At 43.0% G+C, this 15,664-nt stretch overlaps 1 protein-coding gene across 1 annotated transcript in view; it reads left to right on the top strand.

Moving 5' to 3' along the window:
* The window catches only part of PGAP1 (GPI inositol-deacylase), a 41,647-nt gene continuing 25,983 nt past the window's right edge, over positions 1-15,664 (top strand). The window contains exons 1-8 of the mRNA XM_075701296.1: positions 1-310; positions 1,853-1,920; positions 4,851-5,068; positions 8,197-8,282; positions 9,852-9,948; positions 11,944-12,110; positions 13,855-13,907; positions 15,552-15,618. Of these exons, the coding sequence (XP_075557411.1) occupies positions 167-310; positions 1,853-1,920; positions 4,851-5,068; positions 8,197-8,282; positions 9,852-9,948; positions 11,944-12,110; positions 13,855-13,907; positions 15,552-15,618 (900 nt within the window). The 5' untranslated portion in view covers positions 1-166. The remainder of the gene's footprint in view (positions 311-1,852; positions 1,921-4,850; positions 5,069-8,196; positions 8,283-9,851; positions 9,949-11,943; positions 12,111-13,854; positions 13,908-15,551; positions 15,619-15,664) is intronic.

Raw genomic sequence — 15,664 nt, 5'->3', positions numbered from 1 at the left:
CCTGTCGGGTTGACGAACATGCGGTCAATGCGGTGGGAAGACGCCGGCACGACGAGAGATTAGCAGCCGGGCGTGCTCGGCAGGTTTGGACTCGGCGATGAAGCGGAGACGGACAGAGTGGCCGGTTTAGCCTTTTGCGCAAAAAGAAAAGTCAGTGTGGGGGAAAATGAAGTTCTACTTCGGCGTGAAAGCGCTTGTGGGACTCTGCGCGTTGGTGTTGCTGTTCACCGGCTTCATCGATGTGCTAATGATCAACTGGGCGAAAAACGAGTGCGAGATGACCTACATGTTCGAATTGCCCGAATACATAGTGAGTGGAGTTTGCTTTTTTTCGCTTCTCTTCGATTAATTGGGGGCCGCGAAGTGTGAAGTGAGAAACTTTCTGCGCTGTAGTACGTGTAGCTACGCGACGGATGTGCTTGAGGGTTCGACGATATGCCTGGGGAGAAGTATACCGTATATTTAACCGGAAAGTGATACAGCACGTATATAGCGGCTGATTTCCTGCTGAATTAACAAACTCCGCTGTGGGACCCTACTGATACTAGCTGGCAATCTGATACATGGGCGTAAGCGACCCGGTGAAGAACTGAAAGCGAAACATATCGCGGCAAGTGGCAGATTTCTCTAGGCGAAATCAATGACGGCGCGGTGTCCCCAACTTCGCATGTGTTCGGCGCACATTGGTTTATGACGAAAGCTTATATTACGCATGTGTAAATAGCTGGGATCATTCTAAGTCGGGGCTGTGTCTGAAAATATTAAGTGTGTATTTTATAGGAGATGAAGCTTTACTTGCTGGCGCTCACTTCGCATATTGTCTCTACGTATCCCATATTTTTCGAGCTCCCTGTAGACTTACCGGCATGATAAAGTTTTTTTAAACTCTTGTTGATCACAGACCAGCTATGTACACTTCCTAATGATGGATAAATTTCTACATTTATATGTCAGTAGATTTTGCATTCTTTGGGCCTTGCATAGTGATTGAGATAGCCAGAAACACTCGACGTTTGTATGGTACAAATTATTGTTATTAATTATCGCTTTCGTTTCATGCTGCAGCACACCAGTTCTTGTAATGAAACGAGCTCACACAAGTCATTCAATTTTGTACATGCACCAAGTGATATCACAGCAATCTTTAATTTTTTTACTTTCTGACAGCTGGCAGAGCCTAATCATATGCACTGAATGCAACTTTGTTGTATATAAGTAACTGTGTGTTGCAAGAGCAGCTCTCTTTAGAATTGACACATATTAATTCGACCTTGGTTAATTAGTCATCACTTAATTATAATGCATCGGAAAGCCCCAGTGATAAACCAATACATTGCATATTGTAGCAAAAACTCGTTTAGTTTGAACTCAAAAGCACGTCAGTTCGGTTAATTTGACTCCCACCGGCGAGCCTTCGTGCTCGCAGCGGTTACTAATAGCTCAAAAACAGGAAATTCAGCAGACAGTTCCACAACTCGATCCCCTAGCCGTGAAGCTGTTTTGCTTAAATTTATTTTTAATATTTGATTGGCTGAAACTCCTTTTCCGCCCGTGAAGCCATCCGTTCCTGCTTGTTTCATGTCGGGACGTTGCACTGATGCAGCCTAAATTTAAACACGTCAGCACTTTTCGCCTCATCCTGTTTGAGTTGTGCTTCAAAAGCGAAAAAAACGAGAAGACATTACAGACTACTTAGAGCAATAAAAATAAAAATGAGAAGTAGTTCATTCTGCTGCCACCTGTTCACTTGACCCTTCGGATAATTCGACCGAATCATGCGGCCCTGCAACGGTTGAATGAACAAGAGCCTGTACCATATACGAAGTGCTCAGACAGGTGTTTCTCTTTTCAGCCCATAAAACTAACTAAAGAAGTGCAGCAGAAGTACCCCAGGTACCGCCTTGTTGTCTATGGAGAAGGGTGAGCCGTCTATTGATTTTCATGATATTGTTGCTTTGTTGGCCTGTGGTCCACTTCCTTTGATGATTGCAAATGGCATTGACACTCTTTATTTTTAGTGTTGGCTCTTGCTGATTGGAATCCCTTTACTGGATATATCGATAGTATGGACAGATTTAACATTATTGTAGGTCTGTAAAAAACAAAACAAATTCAAACATTAATCTTATAGTCTCTATTTTCACTGTTGCTTAGCTACTGCTGCAAGTGAATCGCAAGTGAGGACAGACAGAGGGTACAGCACTAGTCATGAAATGCCACTTGCGAAAAATGTTACCAGAATCGGTGAGTGGGTGCTTTATTGACAAATTGGGAAGGCTTCCTTGTTCGCTTTGTCCTGGATGGTGGTCCTGTTCTCATCGCTGGGAAAAAAATGTTTGCCCTGGTTAGGCCGTCTATCATTCTCTTTAAGTGTATAAAACTGTGTCTCAAGAATTTATAATATTGCTGTCAAAATGTTTTTGATGCTAGATGTCCTGGAGGGGAGTGCATGACTCAATAAAATTGTCGGTTATATAAAGCTGAAATTAATATAAGAAATATAAGGAAATATAAGAGCTCAAATTAGAGATATTTTTCCATATATTGCTGCCAATTTGGCTCATTCTTAAGGGTACCATTTTTTGCTGTTGAAATTGTAACTTTGTTTAATCGTATGCAGGTGGTGCCATTGAGTTGCTTATAAGATTGTAAAGCAATTTTTCTGTTACTTTCCTGCCTGACTTTGGTTTACTATGTTGTTCTATGCATATTATTATAGGAGGTACCCATGAATTTCTAATTCCCATCCCATTTACCATGTCAACCCTATCTGGGCCAAAGATCCTTCTGGGAATCATAATGCTGTACAGGAAATATCCAACTATGAGAAGAAACACCAAAACTAATCTCAGAAATTTGGTTGTCACATTTCCAATTACATAATTTGTTGACAGCATCAAATGATGCTGAGGTTAGGCCTCTGTGTTACGTATCTAGAGATGACTGCCTTAGGTGTATTCCTGGTCTTGGGAGGCTCAGAAATGGTACTCAAATTATTTGCGGGCATACCATTATGATTGTTAATTAAGAAGTGCAAAGAACTGTACTCCATTTTAAAGGTCTTGAGTTATTGCAATCCGTGAGAAAAGCCTTGGATACATTGCTAAAAAATTCAATTGAAATATTTTAGTTATTATTGCCTGTGATTTCATTTGCATGCATGACATAGGTTTTTAACTCACTAATGAAATTCGCACCAAAGAAGGTTAGCTTGGAGAATGAGTGTGTGAGCCTTGACTTTCGAATTACAAATAAAACCCATATTAATAAAGATACATACAAGCAACTGCCAAACTACTAATTTAATAATTCTACTGTTTGTCAAAGTTTGTTATAGCAGATTACATGTTAAGTAAACGTATCTCTCTTTTTCAATACACTGAATTCATTGTTACTTTTGCTATAGTGTTGCTTCATGTATGGTGTCAGGGCTTGTCTTTTGTTTGGCGATGAAACAGTTGGACAAGTCATGTGCCAGCATTGTTCATATGTCATTTGTGACACGTGACCCCGTCATTTGCAGCAGTGCGGACAGCTGGCTTTGTCGACACAGGTGCACGCGGAACAAAGCCTCACCTATCAAAAGAATTGTAGTGACGTTTCACTTCGTGAACGCTGGTTAGTGCAAGCGTATGGGTGCTATTTCCTTTCCTTTTTGTGCATTGACCTGCATTGTTGCAAGCTGCCTGGCACGTTTTTTGGGAATCTCCTGGGCACGGCTAGCCCCTGCCTTTTGCCGGTCTTGTCCAGCTCGTGCCTGGCACTTGCCGATGACTTCGGGGTCAGCCGACTTGCGCTCAGCCTGGCACTGCTTGCTCTGTCCTTCTCACTCGGTGCTCGGCGTCTCGATCACCAGGTGAACCCGGTACACCCACAGCGCACACAGAGTTCGTAGCAAATGCCAGAGAAGGTGAACCCAGTGTGCCTCCTGCCTAGCCGCCTCCTTTGCGTGCTCCTCCTCTCCACTTCCAGGTGTCCTCCTCCTCCAGCACTCGCTTCCCTCTCCCAGCTCGGCAGCCTCCGACTTAATCTCGCGGATTTCACAGACAGGCCTCGTACGCTTGCCTGTAAAAGAATAATTGGTCACATTCCGACTTGGAAAGTGGAAATAGTTGTGTGTGGACTTGTCCTTGCTTTTTGCTACTGCTGAATATTAAGTGGGGCATGTATCACTGATTATTCGTTGGTAGCATGTTTGAGGGCACTAACATTGGTGCACTTAAGCACCTAGTCACGTGGTGCTTATTTAAAATTTTGTGTGCTTTCCTTACATTGCGATAAAATTACAACCACAGCTGTTATATTAACGAAAAAAAAAGTGTGTACTATTTCTGAGTATGCTGTACAACTTCTCCATTCAAATTTTTGCATTTGAAGCAAAACTTTAACGGTTTGTCAATTAATTATTCTTAATTAATGATCTAAGCTCATAGTAAAAAAATACTTTCAGTTTCTCAAGATGAGAGTGAACAATAATAAGTTGGTTGCATTCTCTTGACACTCATGTACTAGTTGTACTCTCAGTATAAATTGACGTCAACATGCAATAAACTTGTTAGTCAGCGCTGCGCTTGTCTCCTTTCATCTTGGTCCTGTCCTGTTTTTAGCGTTGTTCAAGTTCCGAAATGTACCAACCAGCCCAATTCAACACGCTACTAGAGAACTGTAAGCCTAATTGGCTGGCACATCTATGCACATTCTCCTCGCGTTGAACAGAGGTGTATATATTCCACTGTATTCTTTTATTGTTGTTGTTGTTGACTGTAATTACGAAGATTTATTTACCATGTTTAAGAAGGGTTGCAAGAAAAACTTCTGGTGCAGCAGGCTTGAATTGATGCAATGTGCAGGGTCTACGCCCGTCAGCTACGGAGGGGCCACCTTCGCGGTGTGCCGGTCCTGTTCATGCCGGGCAATGCCGGCAGCTATCAGCAGGTGCGCTCCATCGGTACAGTGCTGCTGCGCAAGGCTGAGTTCGAGGGCTTGCCGTACCGCTTCGACGTGTTCGCCACCGACTTCCAGGGCGAGCTGTCGGGTCTCTACGGGCCGCTGCTGCGGGACCAGATCGGTGCGTTATCGCTTCGTTGAACGAAGGTTGTAAGCTGGGCTAAGTTGTCGTCTGCACTGCTCGTGATACTATTGCAAGGAAACTTCTTCGTTGGCCTTCTGCCGACAACAGCTCTCCTGGAGTCTCTTTTGAGTCCCGTCTGCCTTGCTTCATTACTTGCTTCAGTCAAATTCCCCACAGTGTACAGCTGGTCGCAAAAGTTTATGGGACATAGGTTTGCCGACAGATGTGAATTTATGCTCAGCTTGAGACATGTCTCTTCTAACTGAACCCTTTGCAGTCATGTGTTGGGTGCCTTTCGACATGCAAAAATATTGGTTCCGGTTGGATGTCAGGAAGCACCCAAAATTTTCATGTGGTCAAGTGCAACGATTTCTTCTTTGTGTTTGTTGTGTTTCTCTTTTGTGAACTTCAACTATTGATGACTGCACTTCGGAGCATCATGATGATGACGACATTAGTGGGCCCATTCCAGAGAAAGCAATGAAAATCTTAGAATGAATGCAATATATTCTAAATAAAGGTGTCTTCAGCAATACGATGTGTCGCTACATTCCTTGAATGCTAAACACATTAACGTTGATAGTCATCATGAGATGGCTTCTGCCGGTATATTTGTTTACAGTACACTTGAAGGAATTTGAATGCACCTTTAATGGCACGAAGCACTGAAAGGGTGGCAGCATTTTCTCCCTGTGCATTTTATGGAAAGGACTTGCATGAGTTTAGTGAACGTAGAGACGATTCAAGTTCCAAGAAGGAATATATTCTGCCTTCAGATGAGCAGCAAATGTCTCTGGATGAGAGCATTGAAGGAGAATGCGATGTTGAGGACCATAGAAGAAACGGTCTTTGTTGTGACCACCCATAATGTGATGCTGGCTAGAGGCTGTAGACCATAGCGCCTCAGGAATGGGAAAACAATTATGAAATAAATCATTTACTACACCTTCGTTTGCGTGAATGCTCCTTTTGCGCAGTGTCCAAAATGCATGAAATAGTTCTTGATGGGAATGACTGCAAAAGGGCTAAGTGCTCGATCACGACTGCAAAGGGTTAACGGATCGTCATTCAGGTCACAAAGGCTGTGACAGGCTGAATATTTGATTTCGAGGCTATGTGCCCGAACTACATAAGAATTCAGCTTTTTTGCAAATCCAGTGTCCCATAAACTTTCATGGGCAACGGTACACTGCTAAAACTTTCTCATCATTTGGGGAATCTTTGTTACGTTGCTTCGTGTCTTTGATAGCCAGGCCACTACAGGCTGTACAGAAATTCAAGGCTGTGAGGCAGGCTAACTGGTTGCTAGAGCTTGAATTTATATTTCCATTGCGAACTTCAAGGCACGCATACAGAAAAAGAAACGAAGTAGGCGAGACAAGAGCTGGACTGAACTTCAGGTTTGCGCCGCAGATACGAATGCAAGCTGCTCAGAAAACCTTTTGGGTTGTCTCTCGCCACGTTACTGCAGGTGAAATTCACATAGCTGCCAACTTTTAAGATTTTATCGTAAGATGTTCCATATTAAGAGCCTGTTTATGATTATTGTATGGGCACCAATGACTATAATTTTCCATTTGCATCTAGTTTATTGCACAACTGATTGGAAAAAATACAGCAACGGTCACTGACTGATTTTCAGAGCCGCATTTTTTGTACCCGCTCTAATATTTAGACACGTACCCACAACGCTGCTACCCACTCTATAGAACCAACGTATAATAATAATAGCAACCAAAATTTCAGCTGCCATTACAAAATATTGCACGAATAAACTTCATGGATATTTCCGGTTGTGGTGCAGATCATTCTAGCTCTGACTAATGCCTGTTCACAGCATCCTTTCAGGATGAAGTCTGTAAATTATTATTGTAGCAAACAGTCAACATCTTGAATATTAAAACATTATTTAGTATTGTTAACCGGGACTTAGGATTCTTGGGCTTTGACTAGAGTGTTTTTCAAACCCATTCAGTTTGGTTCAATAGTAGGCTAAACTGGAACAAAGTGCTGTGTGTGTATTGTATGTTTCTTCCTTGTTTCCCTTTCTGTAACATGCTACATAATCTGTACCAATGCCACCCCAACTGGCCCAACTAGCAACGTCAGTCAAACTGGGAGAAGCACTTCAACAACAACAACAATGTACTGGTGCTGGTGTACATCTGTGTTGTTGTAATGACGCATGAGTGGCCTGTGTGCGGAGCGTTAGAAGTTCTCCACAGACACAACAAATGTGCAGGGTGTTGTGCTGCAAAAACTAAGTCACAAAAGACAAAGCCAAGTGGACACATCATTACACCCTCCTCAATTGGCTCTGCCAGAGTTTGGGCAGCACTCCAGCTTTTGTTGCTGGCCCGAGCATTGTGTGCAAAAACGCCAGCACTCCCGCTGGTGCCGGTGCTCTTATTAAAATGGGGCACAGCTTATCTGTGCCTCCTGCATGTTTGATGGATAGATCTTATGATAAAGTTGACAGCGAGAGCAGGGTTTAGCATTGCGCTCAATCTCCTCTGACGGTGTATACCAACACGTGGGGTCAACATGTTGGTACAATGCAGCATAAACAGCGCCCTGGCAGCTGCCAGGCATCTCAGAACGCTGGTGTGATTGATGAACGCTGCCAGCGGCCTTGCACGAGATGAGACCAAAGGAAAACAGTCAGTGTTCGTAGACCACTGTGTGCACAGAGCTGCATTGCGGGAGTGCTGGCGTTTCTGCGCACAGTGCTCCAGCGAGCAACGGAAGCTGGAGTCCTGCCCAGACTCTGGCAGAGCCAATTGAGGAGGGTCTGATGATGTGTCCACTTGGGTTTGTCCTTCGTGACTTTGTTTTTGCAGCACAACACACTGCACATCTGTTGTGTCTGGGGAGAACTTCTAACCCTCCGCACTCAGGCCACTCATGCGTCATTACTACGGCACCGATGCACACCAGCACCAGTACACAACAGCACCGCCGGTGCGAACGCGCCTCGAGTGTCCGTGTAATTTGCTATCACAATAAAGCCACAACAAAGAAACAGAACTAAATGTAATAGTGAGTGTTTGTAGCAATCCTTCAGTTGGAGCTGGTTAGTTGCTCGAATGTCTTCACTGACGTGCACCTGTATCGTGGTGCTGCAGGGTTTCTGCACGAGTGCATCCGCACCATTCGCCGCCTGTACAAGTCCACGCCCAATGCGAGCCTGGTCGTCCTCGGTCACTCCATGGTGCGTCCTCTCTCCAGTGACCTGAGAGGGACTCAATATGTGCAGGGTTTGAGAACAAGACGAGTCTGACAGGGTGGAGCATTGTTCCTCTTCATTGTTTTATCATTCATGTCATGTGACATGTGAAACTATCTGGCTTCTTAATGGAAGAGTTGGGTCCTAGAAAAAGAGAAACGAAAATAAGTATATATATATATATTGTTTGTGTTAGGGTGGCTGAAAACTTGTAGCTGTATGTAATCTTATGCGACTGTTTCGATAAAGAGATTTATTTTTGTTTGTCTCATTTGGTTCTAACCTTATGCAAGTTGCTGTAATTCCCTGGGAGACATTGCGAAAAATTTGCCCCTACAATTTTGCTAAACAGGATATCAGCGGCTTTCAAGTAATTAAAAGAATCCAACATTATCAAACTTTTGAATTTTTGTACAAAGTCTTACAACTCTTGGTCTAGGGTAGACAGGCCATTAAGTTTGATGGCTTCTACATGATTTACTTCCGTAAAGTAGCTTCTGCATGAATCAAGGAATTCAGTAAGGTCAAGCGTATTGCTCTGTCTACCTTAGAATGAGACTTGTGAGACTTTGAAGAAGAATTAAAAAGCTTGATTTTAAAGGATCTCTTGAACCATGCAAATGCCACTGATACCCAGTTTAGTGAAATCTGAGCAACTGATGTTCAAAAGTGCGATGAAAGGGGCTTGTTGGTGGATGTTCATACTTTCTTTCTGTGCTATGTACAAAGCAAAATGAAAAGATGGGTAAAAAAAAATGCAGACAAATGGATGGTGCCTAAATTAACAACCTTACTGAGTTGCAAATTTGCGCACCATCCATTTGTCCATGTTTTCTTAGCCCACCTTTTCATATTTTCGGTTTGTACATAGCACAATAAAAAAGCATCAGGAACTGGTCTTCTGCATAGTTTGCTATAGAATTAAGTAAGCAAAGCTTTCATGAAATTATAAGTTAATGAGATAAAGCAATAAAACCACATTATTGAAATAATGATGTAAAATTAAATATATCTGCCTTTTCAGCACCGTTATTCAAAGAATGACTTTCAAAGATTTTTGTTGATGAGCCAAATTATGCATTTTTAAATTTATATTCCTTTGTTGACAGTCACGAACAGTGTGTTCTGATTAGCCGAACCAGTGAAGGTAGATGGGTCATTTAAAATTGCAAAGAAGTGTTTGTGTACTGGCCATCAACAACAGTGATCTATTGATACATTTTATAACTTCCAGACACCTGTCCGGCTATTTCTCTTGAGCCTTGCTGAAATTCAGAACCTGCCAGACCTGAATTTACATTGTTGAACCTCAACATAATAAACACAGATATAACATGTTATTGGATATAACAAAGTAAATCTACAGTGTTTGTTGCCAATATCAGTATGTAATGAGCATATGCTTAAAAGAAATATGGGATATAACGAAGGCATTTTCCATTTTCATGTTGGATGCAATTTGGTGAGGTTCAGCTGTACTTCATTTGCGAGTGATGCAATCCTTCTCCACGTCATCTTTGTCGTGATCATCATAATCCCTTGTCATCATTGCAGGGTGGCGTGGTGGCACGGTCCCTGTTCACGCTGGAGGACTTTGAGCCGGACAGCGTGTCTTTAATCATGAGCTATGCCACGCCTCACCACAGTGCCGGTGAGTTCATGAAACTTGACTGGAATTGCTGTATAGGTTAGATTAGATTTGATTTATTGGGTGGATCAGGTCGAGTGGCCGGAAGCACGTGATTCCCGCCAAAAATAAAAAAATAAAAAATAAAAAATTAAATTCACTTATATAAGGGCTGAGCTGCTACGAGGGATGAAAATCACTTGGGGAGGCGGGGTGATAGACCTTAAGAAATTAAAAATAAAAAAATAAAACGAGTAGAATTGCTGTTTGTCTGGTTTTGCTTACAGCACATTCATTGATACATGCCTACTTTTCTCTCCTTGTAGTGCTTGAGAAAATTGTGCTTTACAGTTAGTTTTGTTGTCCATTGGTGACTAGACACTCAACACACATCCCCTCACCTTTTGTTGATCAATGAGCCTAGATTCCAATACATTGGACCCAAGTGGAGTGTTTTGAAGCTGGTGTCACTGAAGAGCTCCCATGGCCTGCTGACCTAATCTGCCCTTGCTGCCTATTGGCATTAGAATCAGCCACCTAAATGTTCACTCTTAATATACATCACTCTATGCTTTGAGCTACAACACATACATGGACTAACGCTGCCTTTGCATGCTGCACATTGGAGGCACTTTTAAACCTTCCTGAGAGGCACTGGTCACAACAAGGTACTTAAATTAGTTTGTATGTCGCGTGTTGCGGTGTGTTTCGTGTATGCTGTGTGTCTGTGATGTGCGCTGTGTGTCATCCCATTTCTTGACATCCCCGTCTAGAGTAGCGTGCCAGGCTGCTGCTGGGCTAACCTTTCCTGGATTTATTAAGGGCATGGTGACGTGTTATCTTGTACTCATCTTTTTGCATTGAATGATAGTCCGGGACCTTTAAACCCAAGAAAAAGATACTAGTGAACCTCAGAGCGAGCTGAATAATTTAATATAGCAGCTTTTCTACAGCCAATTTCTATTTTGTTTCTACTGTGTTGTGACGTCATTATACAGAAGGTGGTCACATCTGAACAGAACATTGCGATGTTTTGACATTCGCTGCAGCCTGCTAGCTAGCTTGTCTGCTATGCTTATACCTTGTCCCTTACAGTGAGGTTTAGCAACATATATAGGGCCTTCATTTAAAGCAGAAAAATTTGGCAGGACCTGTCTCATGATGGCTGTTGATGGTACTGCTTTTAGCATTGAATAAATATAGTGGCACAACGTATTGCTACCGTCTAAATGAGTTATGTATGAGGCATGTACTTAAGTGGGATTCCTCTTTCACACTTTCCGAAGAACATTCGGTGCCATCTGGTGCTGCTGCCATGAAGCCTGCAAGCGGCCTCCGAAATGCATGGTGAGCGCTGAGAAACGCGACATGCGGCAACCGAGCTCTCCCACGCTTCTTTCTGGACACGTGGCACCATCTAGTGGCGCTGCGGAGAAATCTGGGCATGGCTTTCGAGACGAGAAGCGTGGTGCCCCTGTGCCTGCTAATGCCGAGAATAGTCTCTCCACTTTCTGCGCATTCAATGGCACTTACTCAGTGACTCCAGTTGGCGAGATGTTCATTAAAGAGCGGCGCATACCTGGTGCATTCATGCTGTGGCTCACTAAAGCATTGGCATGGCAGGCGTTTATGGAAAAGCGGCACATACCCAACGCTTTTGTAGTGCAGCCTGCTAAAGTGTCGGGTTGATGACCGTAAGGAACCCTTGGAATGTTTATCGAAGAGTAGCTTACACCTACTGGCACATACGTAGTGATCCAAGTTGGCATCAAAGCGTTTCGTTGAAGGCTAGCATAGACCGAGACATATCCAGTGCTCCAAGTTGGTGTCAGAGTTTCTTTGAAGAGCTGTGCCTACCTAGGCCCGCATCTTCGGTGACCCATGCCATGCCGTGCCGGTGGGTGGCCCCCTGAAAGTGTGTGAAGTGCCCTAAGCATACCACTGCGTTAAGAGAAAAGTCAAGGATATTATGCCAGTACCCCTTTAAGCAGTTTCTCTCTGGTTGCCTGCATCATGCAGCCATCTTGGACTCTCACCTGAACGCTGTGTACGAGCGGATAAGAGAAGCGTGGTCACCGCCGCGGCTACCTGTCATAATGGTCTCGGTGGCTGGTGGACGAAGGGACACGCTTGTCCGCACCGAGCTCACCCGGTTGGAGCCGCACGTGCATCACATCAGCACCACGGTACGAAGTCACGATTGTGATCGTCTGCGCTGTTCCATCTTTTTCATAGTGCGTCACATGCATTCATAGTGCGTCACACATTGCATTGCATTTTCGTTGGTGCTTACATAAAGGTGATCTTTCCATTGCATAATGAAAGCAAGGCGGGGATAGGGTAAGCTCTTAAAAAAAGTTTGCGCCCTTTGGGGCTTATCTTGTCCCATAACAGTAGTCGTCACCTATCTTGCTTGTATTTACTTTCTTTAGCACTGTGTGCCCGGTACTTCCAGGTCACAAACCGCATGCGCATTATCAGCATGACATAGCATTCTCAAGAGGAAAGTAGCGAGCACAGAGTTTTCGAGAAAGTAAACGCAAGCGAGGCGGATGATGGTTATTGTTGTGGGACAAGGTAAGCCCCTAAGGGTGCAAATGTTTTGAAGGTGACGCGTGCTGGCCAATCATCATCACCAGCGTGCATCGTCTTTACCACAAGGGTAAAGATTCTAATCCATTTCATTTCCTTCAAGCTGCACTCCGCCTGGGTATGTTATGACTTTGATTGTCTGATCGTGTCTGAGCTGCTTTCTGCTTGCATTATTGGCATGATTGGCCAGTCGTAAGCAGCGGATGATAAGAAAGTCACAGAACCAAGGGAAAAAAAAATCACTACATTATAGCAGCCCTGTATTTGAACCAGAATGGTGGCCAAAGCTACTTTTGGTTCAGCACCACCATCATTGCAGTTTTGCAGTTTTTAGAGCTTTGTGAAGCGTTCATTTGGACCACTTTTTTCCTCTTGAATCTTCGTGGTTATATTGTGCTTAGTTTTACACTGACAATTTTAAGTGAAGGACAGGATGTGGACGTACGTTGCGCTACGTACGTCCACGTCCTGTCCTTCACTTAAAATTGTCAGTGTAAAACTAAGCACAATATAACCATGAACGTTCACCAACTAGCTCCCTTCATTGCTTTACTAAATTGAATCTTCAGTTTCTGTTGAACACTATTGTGTTGAAAGTTCAGTAAATATGCTTCGTGAGAATACATAAGGTCAAAGTAAGGTCAGACTCCTAAGGTCAAACTTCTTAGCTATTTCACATTTGTGCAACCTAAGCTTGAATATTGCTTTATTGTTTGGGATCATTACACTAAACCTAACATTAAAATGTTAGAAAGGATTCAGGGAAAAGCTGTCAGGGTTATCTATTCTAAATTTAAGTACACTGATTCTCCTTCTGAGCTCATGAAAGCTAACAACACTGAACTACTTGAATCGAGAAGAAAAAAATGTTGTCTGAATGTTTAAGACTTACTTCTTAACGGTAAAATGGCTTTTGATCAGCCTAAGTTTCTTTCCTATTATTGTGTCTTCTTGTGTTCTTTCCTCAGGTGCTATCATGTTTCTTTTCTTGTTGTTCTCATTTTGTGTAATAGAGATATCTTGTAGAGTGTATTGCCCATCCTCCTTGGACGAGATTGGTCTGCAGTATGTAATAAATAAATAAATAAATAAATAAATAAATAAACGGATGGACGGACGGACAAATAATCCTTGTACAATGGTAACATATTGTATTTCGGGGTTTTATCTAGCATTTGTTTGCTTAATGGGAGTGATGTTTAGAAATCTTACGACTGAAATGACGTTTTGGATGGTTAATCAGTGATTGCATCTTCCAAAATTTGTTTCCTTAGTTTGACATGCCGTTCCTGGGCAGTGTTCTGTCCAGTTTCATGCTTTAACTTTCTTGCCTTGCAGAGCACGGCAGTGCCAGGCGTCTGGGCCTCTGCAGACCACTTGACCATCGTTTGGTAAAGGAAACATTGTGCTTCCAGCTTATTATTGAATGAATTGTAGTGCCTTTGTGCAGCTATAACGCTGCATTTGCTTCACTTACATGCCAAGCCGTTGCAAACATTAAATTACATGGCAATCTAATGTGCTGTAATCTGTCCACCTTATTTGACTTTTTAAACTTGCAACAGCAGATTGCTCTAGACAGGACAACAGCCACAGAGTTTCCTACAAAAATTAGTGAAGGAAAATCTTGCGCTGCGATTGGTCAGCCATATCGGAAATGATTGTTAATATGTACTACGTACATGAATTTGTCCAATCTTGATAATTTGTGGCCTCGAGCCTTCTCCTGGCATTCTTTAACACACTTTATTTTTCTGAATTTCCATGCACTCATTGTTTTCTAAACACAGCAAGGCAGTAAGCCTCTGCGTGCATGCCTAATCATTGTGAATCATTCCATTTATAATCCGTGCTTCGTTGAAGGCCATCACTTTGCAAAGACTCTAAGCTGTTTGAAGCCAGCAAGATGAAATCCAGGCAAGTGCGATGCACTACCCATTGTGCCCACGCTGGTTGAACCACCATACTTACAGTTCACGTAGACACTGGTGCCAGAGTAGTAATTCTTTTTGGGAATGGCCACAGAAGCTCAGGGGAGATGTTTATGAAACACTGCTACTAGCAACTGTTAGTAGACCCATTGCGATAGCTTAGTGGCTATGGTGTTGTGCTGCCGAGCATGAGGTCACGGATTCAATCCTGGCTGCGGCAGCTGCGTTCTGGTGGGAGGGGAATGCAAAAATACTCTGTAAGTTGCATTGGATGAGCGTTAAGGGAACCCCGGGTGGTCAAAATTATACCGAAGTCCTCCCCACAGCAACACTCCTTATAATCACATTGGTGTTTCGGCATGTGTAAGACCACAGTATTGTTTTCGCAGCTGGTAGTAGCGCTGTAAAACCATGTTTCTCGTACATGCTGCTTTCACTTCTGTCTCATCTATGGTGCACTTCTGCAAGTTTAATATGAATTACTAGCTCACCTAAATTCACACACTTAATTTGAATTTCAGGGTGATGGCAACTTTTTGTTAGAGCGTCACAATGCTTAAGAAGGACACAGAACACGTGTGAAGTTTTATTATTTTTTGCCTTGCTGAGGAATGCATTGGAGGTGCAAGTCGTGTGCAGGGGCGACTTATACAAGTGAAAGTGGAGCATCCGTGATGTGTCCAAGAAAGTGCTGGCCAGTTCTCTTTTTACAACACTCACTTAGAATTAAGCAGTGCACTTTGTCACATTACTTAGAGTAATATCTGGTATTCATTTGTAACCATGACATTCCTCGAATAATGTGATAGCTTCGATATAGCAGTGTACTGCGTCGAAGAGGAAACTTGTGCAAGGACGCCAAAACCAGAACTCTCCATGGGCAATATTTTGTGATGGTTACATACGTATGGTAATTATTTTTGCCTTACATCATTGGCCACCTTGCAACTGCGCCTGCTATGTGGCACCAAAACTGGTCACCCAACACGTGACAGACGGTGATGTATGGAATAGGAAGAGAAGGATTATTATGCGATTTGAATTCTGTCAATGTTAAACTTTAATCTTTAAAAACTCGCTCACCTTTCTTTTTATTTCACATAGGTGTCAGCAGCTGGTGGTGACGTCGGCAAGAGTGCTGTTTGATCTCATCACCCGTGAAAATCGCCAGGCAAGTGGACAAATTCACATGGCTTCATAAGATGAAGTTTCTGAAA

This window comes from Dermacentor variabilis, chromosome 8 (assembly GCF_050947875.1).
Source record: "Dermacentor variabilis isolate Ectoservices chromosome 8, ASM5094787v1, whole genome shotgun sequence".
Lineage (NCBI taxonomy): Eukaryota > Metazoa > Arthropoda > Arachnida > Ixodida > Ixodidae > Dermacentor > Dermacentor variabilis.
The sequence above is the reverse complement of the archived record's forward strand: the minus strand, read 5'-3'. Positions and strand labels throughout refer to the sequence as shown.